Source organism: Pseudozyma flocculosa, assembly GCF_000417875.1.
Source record: "Pseudozyma flocculosa PF-1 unplaced genomic scaffold scaffold00004, whole genome shotgun sequence".
Classification (NCBI taxonomy): Eukaryota; Fungi; Basidiomycota; class Ustilaginomycetes; order Ustilaginales; family Ustilaginaceae; genus Pseudozyma; species Pseudozyma flocculosa.
Genome location: NW_006920872.1, coordinates 589,836 through 609,131, shown reverse-complemented (window position 1 = coordinate 609,131; position 19,296 = coordinate 589,836). Strand labels below are relative to the sequence as shown.

General features: G+C 65.6%; 5 protein-coding genes across 5 annotated transcripts in view; 4 read left to right on the top strand and 1 right to left on the bottom strand.

The window, feature by feature from the left end:
• Positions 1-97: 97 nt before the first annotated feature.
• PFL1_01688 (uncharacterized protein) lies at positions 98-2,630 on the top strand (the record flags this gene model as incomplete). The annotated part of the gene is made up of 7 exons (XM_007879198.1): positions 98-499; positions 615-626; positions 727-1,216; positions 1,288-1,672; positions 1,799-2,024; positions 2,211-2,470; positions 2,576-2,630. 7 exons carry the CDS (start codon positions 98-100, stop codon positions 2,628-2,630), a joined length of 1,830 nt encoding a protein of 609 aa, XP_007877389.1.
• A 164-nt stretch (positions 2,631-2,794) lies between these two features.
• PFL1_01687 (uncharacterized protein) lies at positions 2,795-5,167 on the bottom strand (the record flags this gene model as incomplete). Its single annotated transcript, XM_007879197.1, has 3 exons — positions 2,795-3,399; positions 3,563-4,519; positions 4,624-5,167. 3 exons carry the CDS (start codon positions 5,165-5,167, stop codon positions 2,795-2,797), a joined length of 2,106 nt encoding a protein of 701 aa, XP_007877388.1.
• An 832-nt stretch (positions 5,168-5,999) lies between these two features.
• PFL1_01686 (uncharacterized protein) lies at positions 6,000-8,445 on the top strand (the record flags this gene model as incomplete). Its single annotated transcript, XM_007879196.1, has 3 exons — positions 6,000-6,275; positions 6,389-7,378; positions 7,510-8,445. 3 exons carry the CDS (start codon positions 6,000-6,002, stop codon positions 8,443-8,445), a joined length of 2,202 nt encoding a protein of 733 aa, XP_007877387.1.
• Positions 8,446-11,457: 3,012 nt separating this feature from the next.
• On the top strand, positions 11,458-16,568 carry PFL1_01685 (uncharacterized protein; the record flags this gene model as incomplete). Its single annotated transcript, XM_007879195.1, has 2 exons — positions 11,458-12,218; positions 12,314-16,568. 2 exons carry the CDS (start codon positions 11,458-11,460, stop codon positions 16,566-16,568), a joined length of 5,016 nt encoding a protein of 1,671 aa, XP_007877386.1.
• A 2,019-nt stretch (positions 16,569-18,587) lies between these two features.
• The window catches only part of PFL1_01684 (uncharacterized protein), a gene marked incomplete at both ends in the record, with an annotated part of 1,964 nt that continues 1,255 nt past the window's right edge, over positions 18,588-19,296 (top strand). The window contains one exon of the mRNA XM_007879194.1: positions 18,588-19,264. Within this exon, the coding sequence (XP_007877385.1) occupies positions 18,588-19,264 (677 nt within the window). The remainder of the gene's footprint in view (positions 19,265-19,296) is intronic.

Genomic DNA, 19,296 nt, shown 5'->3' with positions numbered 1-19,296 from the left:
CCGGAGCTAAGGTCCTAGGCAGGCCGCCTGCCTCGATCTGCTGCTCCCCCACTCCTCGACCACCTCGATCCCTCTGCAAGGCCACGCCACGCTTCTCATGGCCGCCGTCGCCCGCTCAACTGCAACTGCAACGGCATCCTCGCGCCCCCTCGGCCTCGTCAGCCCTCGCCGCTCTCTTCCCTCGGCCAGCTCAACGCACCTGGGCCCCTCTCTCTTCTCGAGTCCACCTCGACCGACACCCATCCTCGCAGCCTCTCGCATGGCCACAACTGCCCTCTCGAAGCTCCACATCCAGCACCGCCTCCTTTCTTCCGCCATCTCCCCCATCACCGCTGCACGCGCCACCATGTCGACCGCCGCCGCCGCCGCCAACCACAACCAAGACCCGGCCACCAAGGCCTTCACCCCGTCGCCCTCCAAGCTCGAGGTGTTTGCCGGCTTCCAGCGCGGCGACGATGTGCGCACAAAGATCGCACAGATTCTCAACCACAACCATGAAGTAAGGACCCGCCACCAGCCGGTTCCTCGCTTCGTCTGCTGCACTCTGCATGTCCGCTGACCATCCCCGATGACGCCGACCGACCGTCCTCGCCATTCTCCGACCGTCACTGCAGAAGCATCACTGCGTGAGTCCTAGACCTCTGAGAGAGAGCTCCAGCATCACCCTTCAACCCCCTGCAGGAGAGCTCAGCTTGTCCCCTCCCCTGACCGCTGGCTCGCTCGCAGTTCTTCAACGACAAGGGCTTCCACAACCACTCGGCCCACCAGATCCTCGCCGACTACGCCATCGGCGCAACCGCCGAGCAGCTCGACGCCCACTACGAGTACCAGCTGACGCACGACCTCGCCACCGGCTACAAGTTCGGCGACCGCAGCAGGTACGACCCGTACTACCAGGACCCCGCCAGTCCCGCGGGAGCCGCCAAGGGCGAGCAGGATGCCGCCGCAGCGCAGCGGGCCAGGATTGAAAAGATCACCTCGGCCAACTGGACCGACCACCTCGGCAATCCGAGGTACTACTGGTCCTACCTGCACTTTTTCCGAGAGCAGCTCGAGTCTCGCGGCCTCGGAGGCTGCCTCGAGCATCTTGTCCTCAGCGACGAGGCCAACAAGGACGGCAGGCACATGCTCGCCCGCTACCTGGGCGGCGTCATTCACGGTCTCATCCACTTTGGCTACGGCGCCGAGTTCCAGCTGCTCCCCATTGCTGCCGAAGGTGAGCCGGGCCAGCGCACAGGGGCGTTGCCAGAGACTGTGGTACTGACGCCTCTGCTCCTCGCCTCGCAGGCCTCGCCATGACGACGAGCACGGGCCTCAAGCACCAGCACCTCTTCCCGCCCGGCTGGACCGAGCGCAACCTCGCCGACCCGGCCTCTGCCAAGCGACTGGTCCCGCTGATGAAGGAGATGCTCGACGACGACCGCCTGTCGCCCGAGGCGCTCGGACTGACGCAGAACGACTCGGGCCTGCCCGACGAGCCGTTCGAGCAAGGCGGCAAGGCAGTCGGGCTCATCAACGACTACGCCGACCGCTGGTCCCTGACCGCCGGCCCCGCAGCCGATGGCAAGGACATCGATCTGGACGCCGTCGTTGCCGACCTGGCGTGGTTTTCTGTGCTCGTGCTCGGCGCCGTGCCCAAGCAGGGAAAGTACTACAAGCACGACTTTTTCCTGTGAGGATGAGCGCCCCCACAGCACGCAGATCGTAACAGACGAGAGACGACGATCGTGGCTCCCTAACCGGGCCTTTCCATCCCTCTTCCGGCCTCCTCTTTCCCCCCCTCTCGCTCGCTCGGCAGGATGCACGCCAACAACGCGCACATCTACACGCGCACCGTTGTGCCGCTCCTGTCGCGCGAGAGCCAGCAGGTGTACCTGCGCGGCGTGGTGCGCTACTTCCTCTACTTCTGGATCGCACGGGGCCGACCGCGCTTCAGCACGGCCAACTGGAAGGCCGAGTCGGACGCCGCCGCCGCCGTCGGGTGGGAGCGTATCTTTGGAATGGCCCGGGCCGACGACGACGAGGTGCGTATCCGTCCCGATTCCGGCCCCTCCCCCGTCTTCCTCTGATCGATGCCGGTGTGCCGTGCGCGCGTGCGTGCGTGCTTTGCAGTGGAGAGCGTGAGAGACTGGCCGACGCGATCCCGGACCGTCACTCTGACCAACGCCCCTCTCCCGCTCCCGCTCCCGCTCCCGCCTCGCGGACTGCAGCACCTACCGAAAGCGGTACGCGCCCTCTACTTTTACTCGCACCACATTTCGTCGCTCCCGCCCGCCGAAGACGACACGGGCAAAAGGGCACTGTGCCTCCCTGGTCTTTTCGATCGAGGCGCTGACACCGACACCGACACCGGCATCGGCGGCGAGGACGTGGACGTGGAGGGTATGGTAGGTGGTGGCGACGACGATGTGTTTTTGCTGACGGCTCGACAGATGTATCACCAGATGGGCGGAGAGGATCGCGTGTCTTGGTACGTCCCACCCTCCCTTGTTCCTCGTTGAGACGTCGTCACAAGGTTCAAATGCTGACCGAGACCCGTCTCGCTGCTGCTGCTGCGACTGCCGCTGCCACACAGGGATTTCCACGGATTCTACCCGGACGTACCCGCCGATGCGCCCATTGGACGTTGAGAGGCGAACCCTGCCTCGAGGCGTCTCGTCCTGTCAACCGAATCTGGCCCACCCGCGCCAAGGATCACACGCAGAGGAGCGAGACATCTATGTGTATGCAGAGAGGCGAGCAAAGGGTGCAGCAGCACAGCTAGTAGGTCCTAAAACCACGGCGGACGAGGACGTCACCTGCTGCGGGCGGGATCGACATGCCTCCTCTCCTTTTTCTCCACCGCCCTCGTCCCGTCCTCGTCGGCGACAACGACAGCGGCGACATCCTTGGAAAGGGGAGGCGCAGAGTGCTGCGATCCCGACGCCAACTTCGCCGACGCCGGGCCCGACGCCGCCGGCGACGACGGCCGGGACAGTTCGATGGCTTTTTCCTCTTTGGTTTCGAGGTCGCCGACGATGCCAATGTTGCGGAGGTAGGCGAAGGCGACGGCCATCGAGAGGAGGCTGCAGGCGAAGCAGAACCACGCCGCTGCCTGGTAGCCCTTCATGAGTGCCTCGATCGTATACACCCCTTCCCCCATCGGCGAGGATGCGGCACGACGCGTTAGGAGAAGAAAGGGCGACGACGCGACCGCATCGCCACGCCGCTCCAGCATCGGTGCGGCGGGGGAAGGGGCGTGCGAGTGCATCTTGGTGACGGCCGTCGCGATCGTCGACGAAATGGCGAGACCGAGCGAGGTGGCGACGCGCACCGTCGTGTTGAAGAGGGATCCGGCTAGCGCCTGGTGCTGTCGTCCCAGCGACTTGCACGCGTACAGGTTGCCGGCGGGGAAGAAGACTGCAGGCGTGGCGATCGCATCACCGGCAAGAGCGGGGGAGGGGGAGGGAGGGGAGGAACCAGAGGAGTGCAAGGTCAGTCCGTCTTCTTTTTCTTCCGAGGGGAGGTCGGCAGGCGAGGCTACTCGAGCCCAACGAACGGCAGACGCATCCCCGACACTCACGATCCGGTCCGACCTGGAAGATGATGACCCAGAGCATGCCCTTGTAGTAGGGCGTGGTGGCATCGACGCCGATGCTCATGATGAGCGCGGCGGCGGCGCCCAGGGCGGTGCCGGCGACAATGAGCCAGAGGGCATTGACGCGGCCCATGACGAGGCCCGTGAAGCCGTTGCACGCCAGCCCGGCGCCAATCATGGGCAGAAAGAGGAGCGACGTCTTCATGGCCGACTGCCGCTGCACCTCCTGAAAGACGAGGGTGGAAAAGTACGAGAGCACGTTGAACGCCGCCCATGCCAGAAAGACGACGGCAATCACGGCGCCAAACTTGGGCGCGCGCCAGATGGCCGGCGGCAGCAGCGGCGCCGTGGGCGGGCCACGGATAAAGGTCGCGTTGCGGACGGGCAGATGCGCGGTGCCCGACGAGCCCAGCTCGTAGGTCCTCTGCAGCCGCTCAAGGCGGCGCTCCCACACCTGGAAGGCGGCCAGGAGGAAGAGGGAGACGACAATGAGGGCAATGACGTACGACGTCCTCCAGCCGCTCGGCGCCGACTCGGCATCGGCAAGGGCGAAGGTGAGCATAATGAGGCCCGTCGTCGACATGGCCGCGCCGAACCAGTCAAACGTCTTGAGCCGAAGCGATCGGACGCTCTCGCCGTTCGTTGCCGTGAGCGGGACATCGGAGGCGGCGGCGCCGCGGGCAGCCATGGGCAGGCTCGTGACGCTTGCCATGGCCGCAGTCGGCACTGCGCTGCTGAGGGTGCTGTCGCCGTGCCGTGGGGTGTGAATCTGGCCGACGAGGTCGGCGGTCGACGACGATGGCGAGAGGAGCTTCTCGTCGTCGCCGGGCAGTCCGAGGAACGCACACACGCCGAAGCCCACGGCAAAGGCGGTGAGCACCCAGAAGATGATCTGCCAGCGGTTTGAGAGGAGACCGCCAAGAATAAGACCGATGATGAAGCCTGGCGCGCCGGCAAGGGCAAGGGACGGCAAGAGGCCACGCTTCAGCCGAAGTAGATTGGATCCAGAGGACAGCAGACGAGGACGGATTTGAACCGAGACGTACCTGTCGGCTGAGCTGCACCGAGCATGGCGAAGCTCTGGTTCTTCATTTTCCCCTCGGGGACGGAGCTGCCGAGGATGCCGACGCCGGCAGGGATGAGGAGGGCGGCGCCGATGCCGAGGCCGGCGCAGCAGCCGATAAAGGCGTCGGTGGTGGTGACAAACGAGATGGCGAGGCAGAGGAGGAAGAAGACGACGTTGCCGCAGAGGAATACGTTTCTGCGGCCGAAGGCGTCGGCCATTGCGCCCGAGAAGAGGAGGAGGGCGCCCGAGGTGAGGGAGAACATGGCGAGGGGCCAGGAGAGCATGTTCTGGGGCATGTCGATGGATTTGGCAATCGAGGGGAGCGCGACGGTGATGGCGCCGTTGAAAAAGGTGATGAGGATCGTGTTGCCGGCGATGGCGAGGAGCGAGAGGATGGTGCGGGTGCGTGCGCTGTAGCGGGGCGGGGTGAGGATGGCGCCGAGCCTCTTGCCGCCGCCGTCGCCGCCGAGGTGGCTGCTGCGCAGGGCCGGGGGCAGGCCCGAGGCGTGGTCGAGGGATGCCATCGTGGGCGACGCGGTTTTGAGTGCGCGGTCCGAGATGCCGTTGGTAAGAGGATCCGATGCGGGACGGAGGTCCGCAGATGCACGCGGGGTTGAGAGGGAGCGTGGTGGTGGTGGTGGTGGTGGTCGAGGAGGAGGGCGAGATGGGGACCGTGGGCCAGCTCAGCGTCCACTTTGTAGCATCGTGTCGACGACGGCTAGACGGAGGGACCAGCCTGGAGTCACGTCGGGGGTGGGGGCACTTTGAGCGAACCTTGTTGAAGACGATGTCCGGACGACGAAATGAGCACCCCAAAGGAAGGGTTCGGCGAGGCGGGCCGGCGAGGGACCGCGCCATGCGAAGCGTCCAGGAACGACTGAGCCGCCAGCCCGACGCCGGTCAAATCCAGCTCTAGCGGCGCAGGCCACCGCCTTTGCCGCGAATAGCCGCCTCCCCGCCAATGGTCTGCCTGCGGATCCGACAGTCTCCCCGGCCCCGCCTGGAGCGCGCCCGTTGTGGGAACGCGACCCTGGCGTAGATTAATTGGTTCACGAATCGAGGAGCGCGCGTCGTGTAAACTGCAGGCCAGCCAGCCCAGGCCAGCGAGGACAGGCGGGCAGGCGGGCGCAACGAGGCTCGCATCGCAACACTTCAACAGCGGGCAGACAGGCCAGAGAGGCAGGCGGTGGGTGAGAGCCAGGGGGCGAGGCAAGAGGGCTACCCAGACAACGACCAACATCCCTCCTTCGCTCGCCCCTCCTAGCCCCGCACCATCGTCGACTTCATACCCGCACCTTGTCCAATCGCACAGACACACTCTCTCTCGTCCCACCTTCACCCCCCTCCCCCCGCACCATGTCCGGCTTCGACTCTGGCCGCGTCTACTCGGCCCAGGCGCTGGCAGGCTCTGAGGCGTCCAGAGCACCAGAGGCGCCCGCCCAGACCGAGCAGACCCTCTTCAACTTTGTCCAGAGCTTCCGCACCGGCAACGACTACATCTACCGAGACCGCCTCCGCGCAAACCTCCTCGCAAAGCAGTACCTCCTCGACGTACAGCTCGAGCACGTACAGCTATGGTCAAACAACCTCGCACACGCCCTCAGAGAGACGCCCGCCGATATCCTCCCCCTGGTGTGTGCCCTCTCTCTCTCTCTCCAAGATTGTCAGCCGGCCTCGCTGCGAGCTGGCCAGCTGACACCTGCCCTGATCCTCCTCTCTCACCACCATCGCCACCACCGTCGCAGTTCGAGTCGGCCGTCAAGCGCGCCGCCCGCGCCATCCTCTACCCCGTCACTGCACCCGGCCAGCAGCGTCCAGAGGCTCCCGACTGCCAGGTCACCCTCCGCTCCCATGCTAACCTCACCGGCATGCGTGACCTTCACGCCGACAGCATCTCACACCTCGTCCGTGTGCCCGGCATCGTCATCGGCGCAACCACCCTCACCTCGCGCGCCACCCAGCTCCACATCATGTGCCGCGACTGCCGCTCCACAAAGGCGCTTCCCATCACCTCGGGCTTCGGCGGCTTCACCCTGCCCCGCTACTGCGACGCCACCAAGCTCGATTCCAGCAGCCCAAAGTGCTCCACCGACCCCTACGTCATCATCCACGACCGCTGCCGCTTCGTCGACAACCAGACCGTCAAGCTCCAGGAGGCGCCCGACATGGTGCCCGTCGGTGAGCTGCCCCGCCACATGCTCCTCTCGGTCGACCGCGCCCTCTGCGGCAGGGTGGTGCCCGGGTCCCGCATCATTGCCACGGGCGTCTACTCCACCTTTACCAGCAGCAAGGCCGGCAAGGGCAAGCAGGGCGGCGCCGTCGCCCTCCGCACCCCGTACCTCCGCGTCGTCGGCCTCGAAATCGACGCCGAGGGCGCCGCCGGCCGCGGCATGGCGCGGATGTTTAGCGCAGAAGAGGAGGAGGAGTTCTCCAGGATGGCGCGCACAAAGGACCTCTACGAAAAGTTTTCCGCCAGCATCGCGCCGAGCATCTTTGGCAACAACGACATCAAGAAGGCCATCACCTGCCTCCTCTTCGGAGGGTCCAAGAAGGTGCTGCCGGACGGCATGCGCCTCCGTGGCGACATCAACGTGCTGCTCCTCGGCGACCCGGGTACCGCCAAGTCGCAGCTGCTCAAGTTTGTCGAAAAGGTGTCGCCCATCTCGGTCTACACTTCGGGCAAGGGAAGCAGTGCGGCCGGTCTGACGGCCTCGGTGCAGAGGGACGCCCAAACGGTGAGTCGCTGCCAAGACGTGGCGTGTTGGGGCGGGGCGACCGATGCGGCCGATGCGACCGGTGCGATGAGCGTGCACTGACGCCTGCCCTTCCGCCCTTCCGCACTCCCCTGCCGGTTGCTTGTTCGCAGCGCGAGTTTTACCTCGAGGGCGGCGCCATGGTCCTGGCCGACGGCGGCGTCGTGTGCATCGACGAGTTTGACAAGATGCGCGACGAGGACCGCGTGGCCATCCACGAGGCCATGGAGCAGCAGACAATCTCGATTGCCAAGGCGGGCATCACGACGATCCTCAACTCGCGCACCTCGGTGCTGGCGGCGGCCAACCCCGTGTTTGGGCGGTACGACGACATGAAGTCGCCCGGCGAGAACATCGACTTCCAGACGACGGTGCTCAGCCGGTTCGACATGATCTTTATCGTCAAGGACGAGCACAACGAGCAGCGCGACCGCACCATCGCCAAGCACGTCATGAACATCCACATGAACCGCGCCACCGATGCCCAGAACGCGGCGCAGGGCGAGATCGACATTGACCAGATGAAGCGCTACGTGTCGTTCTGCAAGGCGCGCTGCGCGCCGCGGCTGTCGCCCGAGGCGGCAGAGAAACTGTCTTCTCACTTTGTGGCGCTGCGCAAGCAGGTGGCGCAGGTGGAGCGCGACAACGACGAGCGGTCGTCGATCCCGATCACGGTGCGCCAGCTCGAGGCGATCATCCGGATGTCCGAGTCGCTGGCCAAGATTACGCTGCAGCCGACGGTGCGCGAGGAGCACGTCGACGAGGCCATCCGCCTCTTCCGCTTCTCGACCATGGACGCGGTGCAGGCGGGCAACGTCGAGGGTATGACGCGCGGCGAGCTGGCCGAAGAGTGCCAGAAGCTCGAGCGCGAGATCCGCCGGCGGCTGCCCATCGGCTGGAGCACGAGCTACGCCAAGCTGAGGCACGAGTTTGTCGAGAGCCAAGGGTACACCAACCACTCGCTCGAAAAGACGCTCTTTATCCTCGAGAAGCGCGACGTCATCCGCTTCTCGAACCAGCGCAAGGCCCTCACGCGCACCGGCGTCTGAGAGGGGGCGCGTTGGAACCCCATCCTCTTCGCCCCGTCGATACCCTGTCGCTCCCCTCGATCCCCCGCTCCGGACCCTCGTTACCATGTTGTACTCTATCTAGCCCAGCCTCGTCCGCACTCGTCCTCTTTGCTCCGCCCTCTTTCCATTGCATGCTAGCCTTGTCCATGGACGCAGAATTGTCAGGACACCAATCGGCCACAGGCAGGCCTTTCTGATCTGTTGAGTGGACACACGGACGATGGCTCACCGATCAGTAAGCAAGCAGGCTATCGAGCGGGAGGCTAGGGGGTCCGAGGGTACGGCGTGGCCCGGCTGTGCAGGAGGGGCGCGAGCGTATACTGCCTGTAGTACTGCAGATGTGGCGCAGCCGGGAAGCCGTATGCGATGCCCGGACGGGACGACACCTCGACGCGGCAGCCCTTCACTTGCCAGGCCACCGGCGGTAGCGTCGCGTCGAGTCGAGTCGAGGTTCATTCGTTGTGCGCCCGCCTCGCTTTGACTCCTCTTTCCTCTCGCGAGAGAGCGCACAAAGGGACGGCAGGAAGGTTTCGACGATGGGCGCGCAAGCAAGCATGATCCTCGTCCTCAGCGTTCATGACTTACCTTGGTTCTAGCCGTCTCCGTCGCGATCCATGCGATTGCGGAAGAGACGGTCAAAAGGTGGCAATGGCGATGGTGCTGCCGCTGCCGCTGCCGCTGCTCGACGTGGTCCCGTCGCCGCCAAGAAGAACGAGGCAGGGCGGAACCCGAGCATCGATAGGCAATGCACGGCCGGATCGGCATGAGATCCTCACACGCACGCGCCCCGTTTCCCGACGACCCGCGAACAACGAACGACGGAACGACGGAGCGAGCGACGGGCAGAAGCTAAGCTGTGCCCTTCCCACGCAGCGGCAGGACCTTCCCGATATCACACAGGCGGGTGAGCGAGCCAACACGTCCGACGGAGTCGGCAAAGCGGAAACGGTTGCCAACGCTGAAAGACCTCGGGTTCTTGCATGCACGTACATCGCAACCGAGCTTGTGCCAAACTAATCGCCCTTCTCCGCGCCGTTAAAGTGCAACACACTACTCTGAAATATCAGGTCTTTGGCACACGGCAGCCGATTCTTCGCCTCGCCACGCCCCTTCCCCAAAGTTTCCCGTCGTGGAACGATGCGGGGAGGGGCTTTGGCGTGGCACGTCGTGCGTTTGTGAGGACCGTACGTGTCGCCGACGCTGCCCCGTCGTCCGGCACAGCTTGGTAGTTATGCTATGCCACCGCTGCGACCACGTACAGCCCGCCGGCCGCAGGACAATGTGGTGATGGCAAGAGACAACGAGCGGCAAACGCACAAAGACAGCAGGTGTTCGGGATGCGATCACGGTCGCTGATGGTTCACCACACTCTTGCGCGCCCCGCCTGCCCGCCTACCTCAAAAGAGGGGGGGATTGGACAGAGGACGCACGCCGACGTCGGATCTCGCTCGGTCGGTCGGTCAACTCTTCGCAACGCGTGGCTGGCGGGAGCGAGCAAGCAGGCTGAAGGTAAGAAGAGGGTGAATGGCCGGCCGTTGTGAATTCCAGGCAGTCATCACCTACATACCTACCTCCTGGTCGCGCCGGCGTGCAACGGTCAGGCCAGCCGACGTGCTCGTACATACAGCCTAGCCTGCGTGTTGCTGTATGTGCGCTGCGCAGCAGAGGGGCATGCAGACCAGGTGGTGCCGACAGCAGTAGTAGTGGTCGTGGTGGTGATGATGGTGACCGCGGGTCATCTCACGACGACTTGACGGCAGGCCGGCGTCGACGCTCCGCCAAAGAAAGGGTAGGAGCGCCCGCCTCTGTGGCCAGGCCCAGTAAGCAAGCAGCAAGCCGGGGCCGCCGCTGGGCGGCACGTTTGGAAGCAAGGTGCAATCGGGCAAGCCTGACTCGCCCGCCAGTCCGTGTGTCGCTCGGCGCAAGTTGGGAACGGCCAGGCGGGGCGTACAGTTTGCGTGTGGGCACCCAAAGGTTGCTTGCCTCGCGGGCTGGGTGAGAGAATCTTAATGCGTGGCCTGTCTGGCACGGCCAACCGAGGGCAGGCAAGGGAGAAAAAAGTGCGTGGGCTCAAGAGCGGCGGGCACATGGCCACAGCCTCCGGGGCGCCTAGCCTGGGCTGGCCTGGGCTGGCCTGGGCTGGCCTCGGCCAGACTCTTTTTGGGCGGGCGCGCATCTGGCTGCTGCCCTGCCTCTGCTTCTGTCGCTCTCTCTCTCTCGCCTCCCCCCCCTCCTCTCTGGCTCACTCCGCGCCGTCTGGCTGCTCACTACTGTGTGGCTTTCTCCTCGCCGCCTCCCCCCGGCGCCTCTTCACCTCTCCTCGACCACCGTGCCGCGACACTTGCTGCGCCCCTTCCCACGCACCGAGCGGCCCCTCTTCCGACCTTCTCATCATCGACCTGCCTCTCCACACACAGTCATCACCGCCATCGCCACCGCCAACACCATCCTAATCGCCATCACCGCCACCTCGACTTACGCCAGTGGCCCTCGAGCTCCCACGCCGTCCGACAGATCTCGGCCTTCCGTGTGCGGCAGCCACTTGCCTTGACCTGACTCTTGGGCTTCGTCTACGCTCAGTTCCGTTCGACGTCGTCCACCTGCCACCGAACCCATACCATCTCCTGATCACGACTCACCGCCCGCCTACTTCGATCCTCACCACTGGCCCCCCTTTGGCAGATCCCCGACACACCCTTCTGCCGACACGTGCCAGCACTCTGCTCGAGTCACTTACCCTGGCGGTCTGTTTGGGCCAATCGAAGAGTATTGCATCGCCAACAGATCTCTCTATCCATTGCCCATTTCCGACACATCGCTGCTTACGCCCACCGCGCTTGGTGCAGCGCCTCCGTCTTCTCCTGCTGCACCGACACGGCCTCTCTGACGACCAACCATCAGTTCAATCAGGTGCAGCACCTATCCGAAGGGGGCTTCGTCGCGTCGCCTGCGAGCTAGCATCGCCTCTTCTGCAGCTGCCCACTGGATGCCATGTCGTCTAGCTTCGTCGCCGCACCAGCCGACTTTGATCCACAGAGCTACGGCCAGAACACATCGCCACCCAGCCTGACCACCGCCAGCAGCCCGGCCTCGAGCGTCTCCACCGGCGACGACAGGCACGGCAGCGTGCCAAAGAGCGCTCACCAGGGTCGACAGCAGCCGCTGGTCGCCTCGTCGTCGTCGACCCTCAGCGGCAAGGGTGCCTTCGGCCTCGCTGCAATTTCGGCTTCGGAGAGCGGCTTCTCACCCAGCATCTGGTCAGACGACGCGCCTGGCCTCTACAAGAGCGGCTTCCAGGCCCATACCGCTCCCGACTCTTTCCCCGCAGGCAAGGGATCCGTCGACTCGATGAGCTTCGCCGGTTGGGACAGCAGCTTCGGCAGTGGGCTCAGCGTGTCGCAGGACGACGACTTTTCCATGGACATGGACTCCGTTGCTGGCACCGACACCGCCTTCTCACCGCTCTCGGCACAGTCACCCGCCACCATTGCCACCATCCAGCAGCGCGCACTGCTGAACAGCACGTCGATGGCGGCAGCGACGGGAGGCGCGGGGTCCGCCGGAAGTCCAGCCGGATCCGACGTCAAGGTCGGTGCTGGCTCGGCCATCGATGGCCAGCCGGCCTCGACCTTTGGCAGCGAGCATCCATTGCCCAACGGCGGAGACAACCCCGACGTCAACGCATGGAAGGGCAAGACGAGCGATGATGACGAGGCCATGTTTGAATCCCTGATCCAGGCCGAGAGCTTTGGGTGAGTAGAAGCATGTTCTGCACCCGCATCTGCTTCCCGAGAGGTCCACGTCGATTGACTCTTTTTGTCGTGTTCCAAACGCTTTTTGCCCACAGGCCGCCGTCCGCCGAGGCGTCGGACAGCGGCGGTTCGCAGTCGGCCCCGGCGAACGGCCAGCTACAGCACGCTGCCAATGGCGCTGCGCAGAAGGCCTCGAAAGACGCCAAGGCCAAGGCCTCTGGTTCGCAGAGCGCGCGGCGGCAGTCCGGCAAGGGCAAGGCGCAAAAGCCTGATGGCGAGCCCGCCGCGACGGCCCCGACGGCGGTCAGCGCCAGGAGGCACGGTTGCCAGACTGCCGTGCACAGCAACAATCTCGACGCCGATCTCGGCTACTCGGCCTTCACCGTCATCCGCCCGCCGCGCGAGCAGCTCAAGGACCTCCAGGTTCATGTCCACGGCGTGCCCATGCACGGCGCAAAGTCTCGAGTCGAGACCCAGATTCGGATGAGGCTGGAGCTGGTGCAGCCGAGGCCGATGGCGCATCCCGACGGCTCCCGTGCTGAGCCCTCCTGGGATCGTATCGGCTCCTTCACCCACATCAAGCTGCCACCGCTGAGCGGCACCAAGCGCAAGTCGAAAAAGTACCAGCGAATGGACGTCCCGCCCGAAAACACGCTGTTCGTCGATGCCACCGTCGTCAACGCCACCCCGCCCCACGACCGCGTGTACGTCTGCAAGGGCTGCCGCCAGCGCGAGCGCAAGCGGGCGCACCGGAAAAAGGACCCCGGGGCGCCCGTCGACTTGCAGCCGACGGCCGAGGAGATGAAGAGCCTCGGCATCGACCCGTCATCGCCGGACGCCGTGGAAAGGGCGACGGCGCGAATGGAGGAGGAGGAAAAGAAGCGGGTTGTCCTGTTCAACTGCGGCGACTTTGTCGACTTCGAGGAGGGCGAGGCGGTGCTGCCGACGCGGATCACCTGCTACTGCCGCCACCACAAGGAGAAGACTGGTTTCTGCGTCATCTTCACCATGCGAGACTGGCAGGGCAGGCTCGTCGCGACCGGGTCGACGCCGCCCATCATGATTACCGACGACCACAAATCGATGGGCATCGCTGCGCAGGCAGCAGCTGCCAATGCAGCCAACGCCGGCCAGGCGCAGGCCTCGCACCAGCCCCAGGGCGTGGTCAAGCAGGTCAATGGGGCGAGCCCGCGCGCCTCGACGTCTCAAGGCGACGATGGCAGGAGCCCGCCGCACGGAGGCGTCAGTGGCACCACCACGCCCAATGGAGACGGCGTCCAGCGTCGCAAGGAACGCGCTAAGCCCTACGCCGACAGCCGCCGCCGCCGCAACACGTCGGGCATGGACCTGAGCATGACGCCCTCGCACCCTGGCACCGGGCAGACTACGCCCGCCACCGGCCTCTCTCCACCTCCGGGCCCGGCAGACATGGGTTCGTCTGACTTCTGGAACGTCTTTGCGCTGGCCGGGTCCGCCAACGGGCAAGGGCAGATCAATGCGGGCAGCGGCGCCAGCGCCGGCGTGACGACTCCCGGCGGCGTCTCGACCGTCAAGAGCGAATCGCCTGCGCCTTCGGCAACTTCCCAGAGCGCCGGGCTCGCGGTGCCGCAGCAGCAACAGCAGGTGCAGCAGGTGCCACAGGTGCAGCAGGTGCAGCAGATGCAGCAGATGCAGCAGCAACAGCAGCTCCAGCAGACGGCCACGATGCAGCAGTTGCAGCAGCTTCCCCAGATGCTGCAGGCGCACCTCGAGCAGGGGTCCCTCTCGCCCGGCACGTTGCAAACAAACATGCAGAGCGTGCCGCACTTTGACTTTGAGCAGTTCTTCCGCAACGCCCAGATGGGAATGGCCAACGGGCCCGAATTCGCCCACTTTATGGCGATGGCCGCGGCCGCCGCGCTGCCGGCGCAGAACAGGGGCGCTGCGATGCCGATGGAGCCGTCGCAGCTCGCCAACTTTGCCTCGATGCAGCCCAACGGCAACGCCAACAGCGCCGCGGATCCGCACCCGCTGCCGCGCATCTCGAAGCTCATCCCCGGCGAGGGTCCGACGAGCGGCGGCATCGAGGTGACCGTGCTCGGAGAGAACTTTGTCGAGGGCATCACCTGCGTCTTTGGCGACGTTGCAGCCTCCCACACCAAGGTCTGGGCCAGCAACACTCTGGTCTGCGTCCTGCCGCCCAGCCCGAGCCCGGGCCCGGTCGTCGTCAGCCTGAAGGGCGCTTCCGAGATCGTTGGGACGCGAGCCAAGCCCGAGTCGGGTCCGCTTCAGCTCTTCACCTACGTCGACACGACGGATCGCGCCCTGATGGAGCTGGCCTTGCAGGTCGTCGGACTCCAGATGACCGGCCAGATGCGTTCGGCACGCGAGGTGGCCATGAGGGTGGTCGGATCGGGCCAGCAGCCTGCGGCGGCGTCGTCGCAGTTCAGCGCCCCGAGCGAGCAGCCCTTCCACGCCAACCACGCTGCCGACCACAGCCAGTCGCGCGATGCCGTCAGCGGCCTTTTTGCCGCCAGGGTGGGCCGTCGAGAGAACTCCAACTTCCAGAACACGGTGATTGAGTTCCTCTCGATCCTCGACGCGCCGCTCGACGCCTCGGATCTGCCTGCCGACTGCGTCCCCCGCAACGACGCCATTCGGCTCGCCAACAAGCAGGGCCACACGCTGCTCCACCTCGCCGTCATGATGGGGTTCCACCGCCTGGTCGAGTTCCTCGTCGTGCGCGGCTGCCCGATCAACGCCCGCGACGCCAACGGCGCTACCGCTCTGCACTTTGCGGCTTTGCACGGCAAGGTGACCATTACCCGCCTTATGCTGCGTCTCGGCGCGGGCGACGGCATCGAGGACGCCAACGGCCTGCTCCCGATCGACCTTGCCCGCGAGACGGACCAGGTCGATGTCGAGATGATCCTGGCTAACACCGAGAGGACCGGTCACTGGGGCTCTGCGCACGACTTTGCTGCCATCCACCACGACTCTGGCGTCAGCATCAGCGACGACAGCCCCGACGACGACGACAGCCCCGATGACGACCATCGCGACCTCGACAGCGACAACCTTAGCACCAACCTCGACGACGAGAGCGATGCGCGCGACTCGTACAGCGACGACAGCGTCGACGAGTCTGCCGCGAGCGACGACGAGGCAGAGGAGGCGCCCGCGCTTGTCCAGCCCACTCCGACGAGCGCGCCTGCGACGTCGATCGACGAAAAGGCGACCCATCGGTCTGCGGACGAGAAGAAGGCGTCCGACCAGATCGAGGACCAGCTTCCGGCGCTCAAATCCTGGCTTGCCCGAGCTGGCGACACGGTCAGCGGCGTCGAGTGGGTCAACAAGAACCTGCTGTCGCGGCCGGTGGCGCACCGGTTTGCGCAGCTGCACATGCCGACGATGCCGGCCATTCCCGTCTTCCACCTGGCGTTGCCGGCGGCCCCGACGATGCCGCTGATGCCGTGGTCGACGCGATCCTCGGACGGTGCGTCCAACGCCGACGGTGCCGATCACAAGGACAAGGGCAAGGCCGCCGACGACGCCTCGGAGCACTGGGAGAGCGAGGAGCGGGGCCGGCTGCTCCGGATGTGGCGCAGCGTCGTCGAGGAGAGCGCCATGTGGATCAACCCACTCTACTCGCCGCCGCCGGCGTATGAGTCGGTTGCCGAGGGAGCGACCGGCGCTGCGGGTGGCATCCTCGACGGTGCGACCGGCGAGGCGAGTGCTGGACCTTCCCGTCACGCCGACAGCCTCGTCGATGCCTCGGTCCCGTCTCAGGGATCCGACGTGCTTGGCGGTCTCGAGAACGAGGGCCCGTCACGGCGCGCTCGGCTCGCAACCTCCTCTGGTCTCGAGCAAGGCAGCGGCCAGGGTAGCAGCAGCGGATCCAGCACTCCGCGTGCGAGCAAGGGTCTGAGGCCGGCAACCCTCTCTGGTGCTGCAACGCCGACCAGCCGCTCGAAGTCGTCGGCATCGTCCGGCCACCGCGCGGGCCACTCAAGGTCCCCGACGGGCGACATGACCAGCGGCAGCCACAGTGCCGCCGCGGCCACGGACGGCAAGACGGCGGGCACGCCTGCGGGTTCTGCGACGGCGGCGGCGACAGCGGCTCCTTCGCGGCGCAAGCGAACACTGCGCGACGATGCGATGCTGATGTGGTTCTGGATCCCAGTGCTGCTGGTGGTGGGGCTGGTGCTGCTGTTTAGCAAGTCGTCGAGCGTGCTGAGCCTGGCGGACCTGATGAGCTACCTCGACTTCCCCGTCGACTACTACCGGCCCCAGGTGGCGCTGCAGGCGGCCCAGGATGGCGTCGAGGCGGCCGCTGCGCGGATCCACGAGATTGGCCGCGAGGCCCTCTGAGCGCGTCGACCGCGGTCGCGGTGGCCAGCCGCGCCCTGGTCGTCCTTCCTCGTAGCCCCTTCCCCTCTCTCTCTCTCTTCGTTTCTCTCGTTCTCTCTTCCTCTTTCTCTCTTCCTCTTTCTCTCTCCCTCTCTCTCGCTCCGTCTCCGTGTCTCTCTGGTCCCGCTGATACCTGGATTTCTTCTGCTCTGCTAGCCCGCTGCGTCGCTGCTGTTTCTGATTGAATCGAATCTCTGCCGCGCCTCGCTGTTCGTTCGTGGTTTGGTTTGGATCGGCATTCGGCACAGAGTGCGGGACCAGGAAGGAAAAGGCCGCTCTGCGTTAACCGACCGGCCAAGTCAAGTCGTTCGTACAGAGAGAGTGCCGTCGACCGAAATGAGGCCAGCGAGGATTGGGCTCCACGTCACTGACCTGGCCTGGCGGTCCCCCGCGGCCCGCACGATATCGAGTCACGAACACAGAGCGGCGAACAAGCCCCGCAGTGCAGAAGAGCGAATCAAAAGTGGAACTTTTCCAAGTGCCAAACCAAGGCAAGCAAGCCGAGCTGTCAGACAAGGAGGACCGACTGCGTGCTAAGTTAGCCTCGTGTCGCTTCGCACCCTCTCCAGCCGGCCGTCACCACCTGACCTTCTCTGGTACGGCGCAGAGGGCGAGGAATTGTATCCTGAGTACGCCGAGGTCCATGCCGTCGTCGAATAGGGGGAGAGGGGGCGCGCCAATCGAGCCAGCGAGGTGTTGGTCTCGTGAGCGACAAAAAGGGGGGGGAAGGGGCCGGGGGTGTCGACGTGGAAGGAAGGCCTGCGGTGCGGGACGTGCGTGTTCAGCTGACACCCTCGCTCCTCGGCCCCCTCCGGCCGTTTCGGCGGATCGTCGTCGCCGTCGTCGCCCCCCTGCCAAGGACCTACGCGCGCGAACGGCAAGCTAAGGCAGGACAGGCCCGGCCAGGACGTGGCGTGGCGTGGCATGGCATGTGGCTGGCTTGGCTTGAGATGCGCGTACGGCTGGCTCCCTTTCCATTGCCAGTAACTCAGGGGGGGGGGGGGGGGGGGGCCTTCGACGCTCCGCTCAACCCCTCGCTGGCTCTCAGGAGGCTGAGGAGGGGGGGGCCATCGACCAACCTTAGTTGAGCGGCCAGGCAGAGGTGCAACGCGCGCTAGCCTGCGGCTACTTCGGCGGCCTTGACCGTCCATCAGGGCATGGAAGGCCTGGCCGGCCGGCCCTGGCCTGGCCTTGACCTGGTTGCCGCGGCTATTTGCATTAGCGGGCTCGACGACCGTACGTGTCTCTGCCTTGACTCGACGGACGACACACACAGCAGCCATGGTGTGGAAAGGAAAGGGAAGCGAACCCCCCGCCTCTCGGCATCTTGACCGAGCTTGGCTGCTCGACGCTCGGGAAAGCGCCGACGTGCCAGGAAAGACGGCGGGCCCATATCGATGCAGCCAGCCCTCGCCGCGCCATCATACTGAGTCTAGGTTCGGCGGGTCGAGAGCCGTCGACACCTAGCCTAGCCTACACTTTGCCTCTGACTTGGAACACGCCCCGAACGCCCGCACGCACCGCCCCGGCTAGGTACACCACCCACGCCAGCATGGCCACGGTACTCGCCGCTATCGTGCCGTGGTGGTACCGGTCGTCCATGACCTGCAACCCATACCTCGCGCGTTCGGCCTCTTGGTCGGCCAACTGCCCTCCTGCGTGACCGATAAGGTCGTCCTTTGCCTCCCTCTTCTGCCCCTCCCTCGGCCGCCAGACCGCCGGCTGCAAGGTTAGAGGCACGCCAGGCGGTGGGCGTCTACGTGTCGTCCCCTGCTTGGCCTGCCGTATGGTCTGGCACTGGTTGAGCTGTGGGACCGCGATGGCAGTCGTGTGAGGTGGTGGGCACGGCATCGCCGCAGAGTATATACACCGGACCGCACCGCACTTGGCATCTCGACCCGCTCCTGATCCGACCCCGCAGCCTCCCTCTACGCTACCCACTCTGCCCATCGACCTCGTCCACCGACTTTGTCTACCACGATGGCCTGCTGCGCCACCCCCTCCTGCTTCATCCCCGAGGTGACGAGCAGCCTCTGCTTCGCGGTGCCTTCGCCATGCCCCGGCGGCAGCGGCAGCGCCAGCGGCGACGCAACGTGGCGAGAGACGCCCGATAGCGGTGCCTCGCTGTCCAAGGCCGCCACCGACTGCCTCCGCACCCTGCGCATCCACGATGGCGAGGGCCTCGACACCGTTTCGGCCACAAACTCTTCCAACGACCAGCAAGGCCACGCCTCGACCTCGGCCGCCGTCGTCGAGACGTCCCACCAGCCCGCACCCCTGTCGCGGCGCGGCGATTCGCACGCCTCGAAGCACACGCCCTTCTGGGACACGTTTGACGCCATGCTCTCGAACCCCTACTGCCCCGAAACCAACCCGGGCGGCTTCATCAACATGGGCATCGCCAACAACAGCCTCATGTCGGCCGAGCTACTCACCTACCTGCGCAACCACCTCGACCTCGAGCCCATCGACCTCACCTACGGCAGCTCGCTCTACGGCAGCACGCGCCTCTTCCGCGCCCTCTGCCACCACCTCAACAGCGCCGAGTTCAACCCGGTCCACGCCGTCGAGCCGCGCCACATCCTCACGGGCCCGGGCGCCGGACCCATGCTGGACCAGATCGCCGAGCACATCGCCGATCCCGGCGAAGGTTTCCTGTGCGCCGCCCCCTACTACAACGGCTTCGACG